The 13,679-nt window shown below is 51.2% G+C and overlaps 1 protein-coding gene across 1 annotated transcript; it reads right to left on the minus strand.

Moving 5' to 3' along the window:
• Window positions 1-12,619: 12,619 nt before the first annotated feature.
• Window positions 12,620-13,207, minus strand: LOC143692696 (olfactory receptor 14J1-like). Its single transcript, XM_077172939.1, has one exon. It carries the CDS (start codon window positions 13,205-13,207, stop codon window positions 12,620-12,622), a length of 588 nt encoding a protein of 195 aa, XP_077029054.1.
• Between the last annotated feature and the right edge of the window lie 472 nt (window positions 13,208-13,679).

Raw genomic sequence — 13,679 nt, forward strand, 5'->3', positions numbered from 1 at the left:
TCCCCCAGCAGGAGCCTGGAGCAGCCCCAAGCTTTGTGTGGGCAGGCAGGGGCAGGCAGGAGGCAGAGCTGTCAGCAAAGGAAGGGCCCAGCCAGGTGGGGCAGCCGGGGGATGCCCACACCTGCAGGGACAGAGGCGCAGGGCAGGGACACCGTGGGACAGCCTGGGCTGCACAGGGCACAGGGATGGGCAGCAGCTGCAAGACAGCCCTGACAGAGCCAACTTGGGCAGCACTTTGGCCATGGCAGACACAAAGAGCACCAAAGCCCCAGAGGGTCATTAAAGCCCTTGTGCTGTGTCTGTGCTGCTGAGCTGGGCCGGGCTCCTGGCCCAGAGGCAGCTCCTGGCAAGGGCAGCAGAGCTGCAGAGAGACAGCTCTGGCCAGGAGCAGCTCCTGTGCACAGCCCAGCAGGGCTGGGGCACTGCCAGGGCCCCTCAGGGACACCAGCAGGGCACAGACAGAGCTCCCAGGGGCTCAGCACTGGCAGGGGCTGTGGCATGTCCCAGAGGGGGCTGTGTCACAGCAGCGCCTCTGGGGCTGTGTCATGGAGGCACAGCACAACGGTGATGTCAGCAAGGGGCCGTGTGACAGCACAGAGTGGGCTGTGTCAGGTCACAGATTGGGCTATGACATCACAGAGTTCTTTGTGTGAGGTCATTGAGCAGCTACAGCATCATAGCGGGGATTCTGTGACATCACAGAGCAGGCTGTGACATCATGGCATGGCTGTGTGACATCATAGCGCAGGCTGTGAGGTCAAAGTGTGTGCTGTGACATTACAGAGTGGCAGTATGACATCACAGAGAGGGTTTTCTGGCATCACTGAGGGAGTTGTGACATCACACAGCTGTCTGTGACATCATAGTGTGAGGCCACAGAGCAGACTCTGCCATCATAGAGGGTAGCTCAGTGACATCAGAGAAGGGGGTTGTGACATCACTGGGTGGCTGTGTAATATCATAGAGCAGCCTGTGCCATCACAGACTTCTGTGACATCACAGAGCAACTGTATCACATCATAGGGTGACATCTCATAGTTGGCTGTGTGACATCACGGGGGCTGTGTGACATCACAGGGGCTGTGTGAGGTCACTGGGGAGGTCACTCTGCCCCGGCCCCCCTCACAGTTCTCCCCAGAGCAGTCCAACCCTGCTCGTGCACAGCGGGGTCCCCTGTCCCCCCGGGTCCCCCCGCCCCCGGCACCGCAGCCTCCCCCAGAGGATGTTCCACGAGATCGACCCCAGAGCCTGACACGGGGACGGGGGGCCGGGGCCCTGGGGGTGGCACAGGGGGACAGGGACCCCCCGGCAGCGTCCCCGTGTCCCCCAGGGCCAGAGCCTGGGCCAGGGCTCCTTCACCCTGGTACCAACGAGGCCTTGAGAGCGCTGAAAAAATCCCCAGTAAGGGATTAGCAGAAACCAGATTGAATATTAAGGGACAGCAGCACAAAGTTCCTTGGCAAGAGTCACTCTGCTCCTGACTGGACACTTCAGGCACACCAAGAAAACAAAGGAACAACAAAACCAAGCAAAATCCAAGCAATCGAACCAGAAATGAGCTGAGAACTGTCCCTGTGTGTGTGTGTGACACAAGGAGAGTGAGGGCAAGGATAAAAGGAATACAGGCTACAAGCTTAACAGAGCTCAAACTTAACAGGACTTAACTTCTACCTTAACCTTGACTGATACCTTCAACTTCACAATTTAGCCAAAGAACAGCACTTAACTGTATTTAAGCAAACTTAAAACCTATGACTTTGCAATTTAACAGAGGAATAACATTTAACAGTAATCAACTCCGCTTATAACTTATATTAAACAACTTAGCAATAGAACAACTCTTAACAGCATTTAACTTCACTTAGACCTTGTGATTTAACCTTACTTACAGGCCTGACTGACTCAGCTATCCAGGGCACTCAAGCCCCTCAGAGAGCAGCATTTCTGCCACATTTCCCCAGCACAGGCACTCCTGTGTGCACACAGACACAAAGAGTCAGTGCAAGGCACCTGGGAGAAATTCCCCTGAGGGCAGGAAATGCTCCCTGTGGATCCTTTGGCATCTCCCCAGCGGGTGAAGGGTTGAACCTGGAGGAGTGGGGGGATCGGCCCAGGCTCCGTTGTTGTTGGGGATCCCCGAGTGCAGCAAACGGGAGAGTTCCCGGCTGGGAGAGGCCCCACTCAGAGGGAGTCGCTGGCCCAGGAGAGCTCCAAGGGCTCCTTTTGGAGCGCTGTTTGCAGGGCCCCAAGAGAGGGGCTTCAGTCCCAGCAATGGTTCATCCTGGCGGCACTGGGCACCAACAGCTTTCTTTGGCAGTGTGAGAACAGGGATGTTGTGCCACGGAGGGAACAAAACCAGTTCCCAGGGCTGCTCCTCCAGAAAGCAGGAGCTGGTTGGGCAGCAGCAGTGCCTGGAGCAGACAGTGTTTGTGATGAGCTGCAGAGGAGCTGAGCCCAGGGGCTGTTGGCCAAGGCCGAGCCCCAAGGAGCATTTCTCAGCTGGCAGGGCGGCCTGAGAAGGGGAGGGGGGAATGCAGCAGCACAGGGCCCATGGAACCAAGGGAGCATTGTGACACTGTGGGGCCCTGTGACACCAAGGGACCATTGTGACACTGTGGGGCCTCATGGAATCATGGAGAGCACTGTGACATTGCTGGGCCTCATTGAACAAAAGGGACCATACTGACGCTGTGAGGCTTCATGGAATGTAGGGATCATTGTGACACTGAGAGGCCCCATCAAACCAAGGGTCCATTGTGACACCGCAGGGCCTCATGGAACTGTAATGCCATTGTGACACTTTGGGGTGTCATGAGACTCTAAGGGGCCGTTGTGACCTGTGAGACCCCATGGAGCCAAGGGTCCATTGTGACATTGCAAGGCTGCAGGGAACCTAATGGAGAGACCATTAAGCCACTTCACAGCCTCATAGAAACAAGGGGACATTGTGACACTGAGGGGATTCATAGAATCATGGAGACTCATAGAATCATTGTGACACTGTGAGGCCCTATGCAAAAAGGAAAGCATTGTGACACTGTGAGGCCTCATGGAACCAGTGAGACCATTGTGACCCTGGGGGTCCCCACAGATCCAAGGGGACCATTGTGATACTGTGGGGCCTGGTGAAACCAAGAGGCCTTTGTGACACTGCAGGGCTGCATGGAACCAAAGCTCCAGGGTGACACAGAGGGGCCTCCAGTCATCAATGGTCCATTGTGACACTGTGGAGCCAAAGGAGACCATTGTGACACTGCAAACCCCCAGGGTCCAAAGGTCCATTGTGACCTTGCAGGGCTCATGGAACAGAGGAGTCCCGTGACATTGTGGGGGCTGGGGAACAACAGAGGCCATTGTGACACTGTGGGGCCTCATGGAATCATTGGGACCATTGTGACACTGCAGGGCCTTAAGGAACCTAGGGGCCACTGTGAAACTGTGAGACCCCATTGAACCAAGGGTCCATTGTGACACTGAGGGTCTTCTTGTTATCAAGGAGCCATTTGACACTACTGGACCCCATGGAAACAAGTCACCCTTATGGCACTGTGGGGCCTCATAGATCCAAGGCACCAATGTGACACAGTGGGGTCCCACAAAACCAAGGGAACACAGAACAGGCCCCGCAGCTTTGGCCTCCCAGGAGCCACCTGGGTGGTCCAACTGACCTTGGCATGTTGAGGGTCTCTTCTATTCTGCTGCTGAAGCACTGGGGCCCCATTATTTCCTTCCTATGGAAAAGAACTCTCCTTTGTCTACAGGCACCCATTGCCAGAATTGGGACTTGACCTCCAAATATCCTTATTTGCAGGGATTGTTCCAATAGGAATATTGCCAGGACAAGTCTGGCTGGCAATGGTTTCATGAGGGTCACCTCCCATCTGTCCACAAAACACTGGGGAAGGCTCCGTGCTTTCCTTCCTATGGGAAAGAACTGTACTGCTTCTCCAGGAACCCATGGGTGAGATTGGGCTTCCACCTTCAAAATTCCCTTAATCCAAGGACTGCTCCCAGACAAAATCTGCCATTCCTGACAAGTCCGGCTGGCCTTGGACTAGTGAGACTCTCACCTGCCTTCCAAACACTGGGGCTCTGTGCTTTCCTTCCTATGGAAAAGAACTGTCCTTCTCGGCCAGGTGCCCATGGCCAGAATTGGGATTTCACTTCCAGCATTCCCTGTTGTGAATGATTGTAGGAGATTGTTGGCTCAAAACTTTTCATATGGGGGAGGATGAAGGGGCAGGTCAAGCCTTGCCCTGCCCTGGAAGCCCAGCCCTGCCCTGCCCTGGAACCCAAATCCCCCCAGAGCCTCTATCCCAGCCCAGCAGTGGCTGCCAGTCCCTGGCACAGCACAGGCAATGCTCCACAGCCACCTCTGCAGCCCCAGCCCAGCTCCTGAGGGACCAAATGAGCCCAAGCCCCACCTGGGGGAAGGGCCCAGGGAGACCAAGGGGTATTGAAGGCTGACCACAAGGCAAGCACACATCTTGACCCTGCATCCTCTTGGAATTTCCATCGGAACAATGCTGGAATCCAGGGCTTTGTAGCTCTGTGTGTGTGCTTCTCTGTACCTTTTTTGTCTTTCTTTCCTTCTGTGTCTTCTTCTTCTGTTTCTGTGCTTCTGCAAATTTTGATTAACTTAAAATTGAACAGGCTTAGAGTTTGTGAAGTTGCATGGGCCAAGTCAATGCTTTGAGAAGTGTTTTATATTGATTGAATGTCTGTCATAGTTTGACATGAGAAGAATTTTAAAAAGTAATACAAAACTTCTTGTGTTACTGACAATCTCGTAAACCACTGAGATACTGAACATGCCTCTGTGAAACACAAATGTTAAAGATGAAAAAACCCAGGAACCTCCTCTTTCTTTTCCAGTCAACAAAGAAGCAGCGGGCCCTGGCCCCAGCCCCCATCTCAACCAAACCAAACCTAACAAAACCAAACCAAACCAAACCCAACCAAACCAAACCAAACCAAGCAACCCTGCCATGGGCTGAGCCCCTTCCTCCTTCCCCAGGCCACACCCTCCCCATTGACCTCATTCTAAGCAAACCAAACCCCAACAACTTCCAAACAGGAAAACAAAAGAGGCTACAAAACCCCAACCAGAACAAAGCCAGCCACAGCTATTAAAATCTCACCATCAAGTCCCCTCCCCCAACACAAGTAAAACAAAAAACCCCTACAACCCATACAAAAAAACCCTACAACTAAAAACTTAAACATAAAAAAAACCAAAAATCAGCCATAAAACCAATTCTAGCACAACCCAACCACAACTTCCACCACAAGTTACCAGCAGGTCAGTTGTTAATCCTTTCAATACTTCAATCCTCCCTCGGGTAAAAGAAAAAAACAAAATATGAACATATAAAAAACCAAAATACAAGCATATAAAAAAATAACATAAAACCATCAAAGTCAGTAAAGAAGAAATTAAATCCCAAATAAAAAAGAAGAAAAAATACCTTAATCTTAAAACTAAAATCCTCTTATAAACTACAAAGGGAAAACTCTTTTTCTTTATAACACATAAAACTATAAAAATTTCAAATTAATTTCAAACAAAAACCTGCATACTAAAATAAATAAATGTTAAAATAACTGTAATTTCATAAAAAGTTTAAATAGGGGGGGAAAAAGTAATCCAGTATCCCCAAGAGAAGATCTCTATTCCCAGAAATAAAAATAATTTTAAAAGTAAATAATAAAAACTTATACCTTTAAATAACTCATCTTTAAAACAAAACCCCATAAGTCAACATGGTCCATCAACAAGCAGTGAAAAAGCTTGTAGCAATAAAAACAATTTCACAAGAACAAAGTTCCCCAGAGGGGTGTTATCCATGACAAAATGAGGAGCCACAAAAAAAAATATTTTTTCCTCTTGTAAAAAAAATCTCCACAACCTTAACAAGAAAAAATTCTCTCCCTAAGTAAACTAAAAAAAGACTATTCTCGAAACAGCAAACTAACTAGAAATTTTAAATTTACTTTCTTTACATTGTCACTAAAAAGAAAAAATTTTAAACAAAAAAAAAAGTGTTCTGAAGAGTTTATTTTATCTCTTACTACCCTTTTTCTTTTTTAATTTCTATTTAATAAAATTTTCTTTATACCCTTTTAAAATATTAGGCCTACTTTAGCATTCTCGTATTCCTATCTCAAAACAAAATAAACACATAAATAATTAACCGACACTAAAATCCACCACACTCATCAATCCATTAATTAAGAAATCTCAATATTAGAAAAATCTTAAATTAATAAACTAAAACCACTAAAATGCCATATAAACATTTTGCCAAAGTTTCTCTGACTTTCTAAAGTTCCCAGTAAAGGCTGTTTTGTTGTTTTGAGCTCCTGAGAATCTCTTGTTGGCATTTCTCCAGCACATCCAACTCAGAGGACACAAACAACAGTAAATTCCTTTTAAATGTCTCCTTGAGAGAATTGTTTGGGGGATGGGGGTCAGGGCTTGTCTGTGCTGCTTGGCCCAGCCCAGGCAGGGCTTTCCCAGCCACATTCCACACTCCATTGCCCAGCTGGAGCCGCTGGTGCCTCTGAGTTGTGCTGCCCCAGCCCCAGGGACGCTCTCCTTGTCTGCCCATTCCCCCACGGTCTCTGGGCAGGGATGGCCTCACTGGGGGCTGCTGACATCCTCAGCAACTTGGAGGCTGCTGCTGAATTTCACTGCTCCAGAGGCTTGTTCAGCCTTCAGCTCTTCAGTGCAGGAATTCAGTGTCCCAGGGCTCATTAACATTCAGAACACCTGAACAAGCCAAGCCTCTGGGAATCATTTGATTTTAATTTTCAAATCTTGTGTGGTTAATAAGAGGGATTTCAGAAGTGGATTCAACTGAATATGTTCTACTTAAAAAGACTGTGAGAAAACATTTTTTAGGTCCTGTTTAGGTTTTTGTTTTTCCACTGTTAATAGCCATCTCCAATTGACACTGAATCCAGGTACCTCCTCATGCAGTTTGAATTGATATGAAAATCAAGACCCTTCATGGCTGACAATCAATCAGACTCTGTCCCTACCCCCAGCCCACCATTTCCCCCATCCAAGCCCTGGCACTCAGAGCAGCCTTGTGCAAATCTCAGCTCCCTCCAGCCCAGGCTGCACCTGCAGCTTTCAGCTCCTTGGCTCCAGCTCCCACCTGCTTTCCTTGCAGAAGGAGCTGCCTGAGACACAGAGGGATGTTCATTTCCTGTCAGCCAGCAAAGCCAAGGGAAGGCACAGCTCCATCAAATGCAAAAGTCATTCTTCTCCCTGGCTCTGGCCTGCCCCTGATCCCCAGAGCCTGTCCTGTTTCCTTTGTCCCTGCATTGCCAGGGACTCTCTGGGACAAGGGAGCTCAGCTCTGGGGATGGAGGGAGGTCCAAGTGCAGCCCTGGAGTGGGAAGCACAACCCATCAGGTTTGTGTCCTTTGGGGGTCAGGAACTGATGAGACTCAGAGGCACAGAAAGTTTCTCTTCATGGCCAACAGACCATGGTTGAACAGGACACAATTTAATAACAATCACACTCTTCCCTGAGCTAAGTGCAATGTCCCAGCAGTGTCTGATGAGTCCACCATCCACAAGGGATTTCCATACTAAAAGTTATTCTGGACAAACATGGTTCTGTGATAGACATAAACACAATTAAGTTCTTGTATCAGGATGCTCATCCTGGAGTGGGGGCGAAACAGCTCCAACAATTCCTGATTTGCAAAGCTGTCAGTGGTGGATGGAGAAGGGAGGTCAGGCTGCTTTTGGTGCTGAAGAAATGCTGAAACCAGCCTGACTCATTTCATCTCCTCCTGTCCTGGCTGATCTCCCCTCTTTCCCCTCCCACCCATTGGCTTTTGTCTCCCACCAGGCCCCCGGTGAAGAGCCTGGCTCTGTGTTCTCCATCCCCTCCTCGCTGGCACTGCCAGGCTGGGATGAGGAGCCCCTCAGCCTTCCCTGCTCTGGGCTGGACAAGCCCAGCTCCCTCAGCCTCTGCTCACAGCCCAAGGGCTCCAGCCCCACCTTGGAGGCCCTTCCCAGACCCTGCTCCAGCTGCCAGACATCTTTCCTGCCCTGGGTAACCCAACCCAGGCCACAGTGACCTGGATAATCCCCGTCCTTGATGTCCTGGTCACACAGCCCTGGCCCCTTGTCCCCATGTCAGGCTCTGGGGTGGATCCTGTGGAACATCCTTTGGTGGAGGCTGTGGCTCCAGGTGGGCCGGGGGGATCCCGGGGGACAGGGACCCTGCTGGGCATGGACAGCATTGGACTTGTTGGGAGAAACTGTGAGGGGAAGCTGGGGCCAAGTGACCAACCCAGTGACCTGACACAGCCCCTCTGGGATGGCACACAGCCCCTCTGGGATGTCACAGCCCATTCTCTAATGCACACAGCTGGCCTCTGATGTCACAGCCAATTCAGTGATGTCATAGTCTGCTCTGTGATGTCACAGCTGGCTCTGTGATAGCACAGTTGGCTCTGTGATGTCATAACTGATCAATGACCTCACATCCCCCACTCTGTGATGTCATAGCCCACTCTGTCACCTCATGTTACCAGATAATCAATTGCCTACACCAGGTGAGCTGACACCTGGAGCTTGTTCTCCACATCCCCAGGCCTATGGAAACCACACAAGGCCCATTGTGTGAGAAGGGGAACTGGAAGTTCAGCAGCCTCAGTGTCCTGCTAGCTCAGCCAGGCCCACTGGAACATTGGGGTCCACGACCACCAGGGACCACCAGAGAGACCCCCAGGACAGAAGAACACATGGGTAAAGGGGAGGGGGAATATGCTAATGATTTTGGGGAAATGATTATCATATGTGTGTTTAGTCCAAGACAATCAATGAATGTGTGTGAAAAATACAGAAAATAAACAGAAACTTTCCTGTACTCAGCCTGCAGGGCTTTGGGAGGAGCTCTCCCCTGTGCATCCAGCTGAATAAAGAATGCTGCTTCTTAATGCTACACTGGGGTTAAAAAGAGTTTTCTGTTTTACTGAATGTTTGGTAACACTCCCACTGCCAAGGAAAGCTCTGTCTGCTGCTGTTCACAAACAGAGAAGGGCTGGGGGCAGATGTGGGGCTCAGAGGCTGCCTGGGGCACAGTGACCATGAAATAATCAAGTTTTGAATGTTCTGTGAAAGAAGGAGGGGCAGCAACAAAACTTCTGCACTGGAATTAGGAAGGGCAGACTTTGGCCTGTTCAGGATGCTGATTTGGGGAATATAAAATCGGATACTGATTTTTTTAAAGAGAAGCAGCCCTTTAAATCAAAGGGGTCCAAGAAGGATGGACACATTTCAAGAAAGTAATCTTAAGGGGGAAGAGCAGCCTGTCCCAGTGTGGCAAAAGATGAGCTGGTGATGAAAGTGACTGGCCTGGCTGCCCATGGAGCTTTGGTGGGAAGTCAAGGGAAGGAAGAGTGAGCATCACCTTTGGACACAAGGTCAGGAAACATAGGCAGTGTTTAAGGATGTTATTAGGTTATGCAGAAAGAAAAGGAAAGAGGTGAAAGCTCAGTTAGAGCTTAACCTGTCCACTTGTGTGAAAAGTAATAGAAAATGTGTCTATAAATAAATTAATAGCGAAACATGGGATAAGGAGAAGCTTTACTCTTTATTGGATGTAGTGGGGAATAGAGTAACTAAAGATAAAGAAAAGGCTGAGCTACTTAACACCTTGTTTGTCTCAATTTTCAATATTGGGACAGGTTTCCTTTCAGGACAAGTGTTCTCCTGAGCTGGTAGATGGGCACAGGGAGCAGAACAGCCCCCTGGAATCCAGGAGGAAGCAGCTGCTGACCTGCTGAGCCACTCAGATGCTCACAGGTGTCTCTGGGATCAGATGGGATCCATCCCAGGGGGATGAGGGAGCTGTGGATGAGCTCCCCAAGCTGCTCTCCATCATTTACCATCAGTCCTGGCTCAGCAGGGAGGTCCCAGAGCACTGGAGGTGCCAGTGTGAGCCCATCCCCAGGAAGGGCTGGAAGGAGGAGCTGGGGAACTCCAGGCCTGTCAGCCTGACCTGGGTGCCTGGCAAGGTTATGGAACAGATCACCTTGAGTGCCACCACAGGGCACCCACAGGATGGCCCAGGGATCAGAGCCAGCCAGCGTAGATTTAGGGCTGGCAGGTCCTGCCTGACCAACCTTGTCTCCTTTTATGCCCAGGTGACCCACCTGTGGATGAGGGAAAGGCTGTGGATGTTGTGTGCCTGGACTCCAGCAGAGCCTTTGACTCTGTCTCTGACAGCATTCCCTGGAAAAGCTGCAGCCCACAGCTTGGGCAGGTTCCCTCCTGGCTGGGAGATTTAAGAGCTGGCTGGAGGCTGGGCCCAGAGAGTGGTGGGGATGGTGCTGCACCCAGCTGGTGCCCAGGCACTGGTGCTGTCCCCAGGGATCTGTGCTGGGCCCAGTCCTGTTTAATATCTTCACTGATGGTCTGGGTGAGGGGATTGAGTGCAGCATTCACAAATTGCAGATGGCACCAAGCTGGGTGTGAGTGTGGATCTGCTGGAGGGCAGGACAAGAAGACCCAGCCTTAAGCTGCACCAGGGGAGGCTCAGGCTGGACAATAGGAAGGAGTTCTTCACAGAAAGGGTGAGTGGGAACTGGAATGGGCTGGCCAGGGGGGAGGTGGCAGAGTCACTGTCCCTCTCCAGTGGCACTCAGTGGCATGGTCTGGGTGACAAGGCAGTATTAGGGCATTGGTTGGACTTGATGATCCCAAAGTCTTTTCCAGCCTATTTGATTCTGTCATTCTGTGATGATTGGGACACTCTGGGGCCATTGTGACACTGCAGGGCCTTGTGGAACCAAGAGGACCATGGTGACACCGTGCAGCCCCACAGAACCAGGGGTCCATTGTGGTGCTGTGGGGCCAAATGGAACCAGGGAGTGCCCCGTGACACTCTGGGCCCTCGTGGAACCACAGAGGCCATTGTGACACTGCAGGACCTAATGTAACCAAGGGGTTTCACCATTTTGACACTGCAAAACCAAGGAGACCATTGGGGGACTCCAGGGCCCAGTGGAACCAAGGGGCCATTCTGAAACTGCAGGGCCTCATGGCACCAAGGGGACATTGTGACACTGCGGGATCCTGTGTAAACAAGGGGCCACTGTGACACGATGGGGCCTCAAGGGATCTGGAAGAACGTTGTGACACTGTGTGGCCTCGTGGAAACAAGGAGTCCATTGTGACACTGAGGGGACTTGTGGAACCCCAGAGACCATGGTGACAGTGTGGGACCTCATGTGACCATGGGGCCATTGTGACACCCTGGGGCCCCATGGAACCAAGGAGCCACTGTGAAACTGCAGCACCAATGAGAACAGTGTGACACTGTGAAGCCCCATGGAACCAAGGAGTCCATTGTCACATTTTGAGGCACCATGGAAGCAAGGAGACCAGTGTGACAGTGCAGGGCCTGGTGTAACCAAGAGGCCATTGTGACACTGAGGGGCCCCTTGGAACCAAGGACATCGTCACAAATGTCACCAAGCTGGATGGGAGTGTTCATCTGCTGGAGGGTTGGAGGGCTCTGCACAGTGACTTGGACAGGCTGGATCCAGAGGATGAATCCAACAAGGTGAAGTTTAACAAATCCAAGTGCCAGGCCCTGATATTTGGCCCCAGTGCTACAGGTGGGGACAGAGTGGCTGGAGAGCAGCCAGGCAGAAAGGGACCTGCAGGGACTGATGGACAGAAGCTGGACATGAGGCAGCAGTGTGCCCAGGTGGCCAAGAAGGCCAATGGCTCCTGGCCTGGATCGGGAATGGTGTGGCCAGCAGGAGCAGGGCTGCTGGGCCAGCACTGATCTGCCCCAGCTCTGCACACAGACATTGCTGCTGGAGCTCCAGAGAAGGGAAAGCAAGGGCATCTCTGGAAAAAAATTTTCCTGGGAGATCCTTTAGTTCCTTTAAAGCCACACGGAGTGCAGCCCCTCACCAACACAGTCTGTGGCCACAGGGAAGATGGAGAGAAAGAAAATGAGAAATGGCAAAACCAATGGCTTTTCTTTGTGCACAATATTAAAAAACTGAAACATTTGGAAAAAAAGAACAAACCCACAACCAAACCGAAAGGAATCATCAAAGGTGCTTCATAATACCTGGCCTGTCCCTGCTGCAGCCCCGGCACTGCCACCCCCAGGGCTGTGCCCGGCCCCGAGAGCACTCAGGCCCTGCAGCAACACCAGGGCCACCAGGGCAGCGGGGCAGGGCCACGGCAGCAGCACTGGCAACACCAAGTGCTGCTGCTGCTGCTGCTGCTGGGCACAGCTGCTGGGCCAGCACTGATCTGCCCCAGCTCTGCACACAGACATTGCTGCTGCAGCTCCAGAGAAGGCAACAAAAGGGCATCTCTGCAGAAAACTCTGCTGGGAGATCCTTTAGTTCCTTTAATGGCACCAAGAGTGCAGCCCCTCATTGACACAGTCTGTGGGCACAGGGAAGGTGGAGAGAAACAAAATGAGAAATGGCACAAAAAATGACATTTCTTTGTGGACAATATGAAAAACCTAAAAAAAAAAAGGGGAAAAACCAACAACCAAACCAACAAGAAATATCAAAAATTACTTTTATTACAAGTGATTTGCAAACACTGGCCAGCAGTTTAATGTTTCTGAAAGCATCCAGTCATCAGTCTCCACACTTCAGCCTTGAGCTCCTGGTTCCTCAGGCTGTAGATGAGGGGGTTCAGGGCTGGAGGCACCACCGAGTACAGAACTGACAGGGCCAGATCCAGGGATGGGGAGGACATGGAGGGGGGCTTGAAGTAGGCAAATGTGCCAGTAGTGAGAAACAGGGAGATGACAGCCAGGTGAGGGAGGCAGGTGGAAAAGGTTTTGTGCTGCCCCTGCTCAGAGGGGATCCTCAGCACAGCCCTGAAGATCTGCACATAGGAGAAAACAATGAACACAAAACAACCAAGTGCTAAACAGGCACTGACAGCAATGAGCCCAAGTTCCCTAAGGAGGGATTTGGAGCAGGAGAGCTTGAGGATCTGTGGGATTTCACAGAAGAACTGGCCCAGGGCATTGCCATGGCACAGGGGCAGGGAAAATGTATTGGCCGTGTGCAGAAGTGAATAGAGAAAGGCACTGGCCCAGGCAGCTGCTGCCATGTGGGCACAAGCTCTGCTGCCCAGGAGGGTCCCATAGTGCAGGGGTTTGCAGATGGACACGTAGCGGTCGTAGCACATGATGGTCAGGAGGCAAAGCTCTGCTGAGAGGAAGAACATAAAGAGAAATAGCTGAGCAGCACATCCAGTGTAGGAGATGTTGCTGGTGTCCCAGAGGGAATTGTGCATGGCTTTGGGGACAGTGGTGCAGATGGAGCCCAGGTCAGCGAGGGCCAGGTTGAGCAGGAAGAAGAACATGGGCGTGTGCAGGTGGTGGCCGCAGGCTACGACGCTGATGATGAGGCCGTTGCCCAGGAGGGCAGCCAGGGAGATGCCCAGCAAGAGGCAGAAGTGCAGGAGCTGCAGCTGCCACGTGTCTGCCAATGCCAGCAGGAGGAAGTGCCTGATGGAGCTGCTGTTGGACATTTGCTGGGGCTGCACATGGGCACCTGTTCATGGAGAAAGGACAGTGAAGTGTTAGAGGAGATAGCTGCACCCAAAATCAAAGCCATTTCCCATATACCATCCTCTATAACATACATGGACATGTTTT

This window comes from Agelaius phoeniceus (genome assembly GCF_051311805.1).
Source record: "Agelaius phoeniceus isolate bAgePho1 chromosome W unlocalized genomic scaffold, bAgePho1.hap1 SUPER_W_unloc_2, whole genome shotgun sequence".
Lineage (NCBI taxonomy): Eukaryota > Metazoa > Chordata > Aves > Passeriformes > Icteridae > Agelaius > Agelaius phoeniceus.

What these genes read in the sequence shown, in the direction of transcription:
- LOC143692696 (XM_077172939.1), bottom strand. Translation starts at nt 13,207, where the DNA reads ATGTGCTACGACCGCTACGTGTCCATCTGCAAACCCCTGCACTATGGG.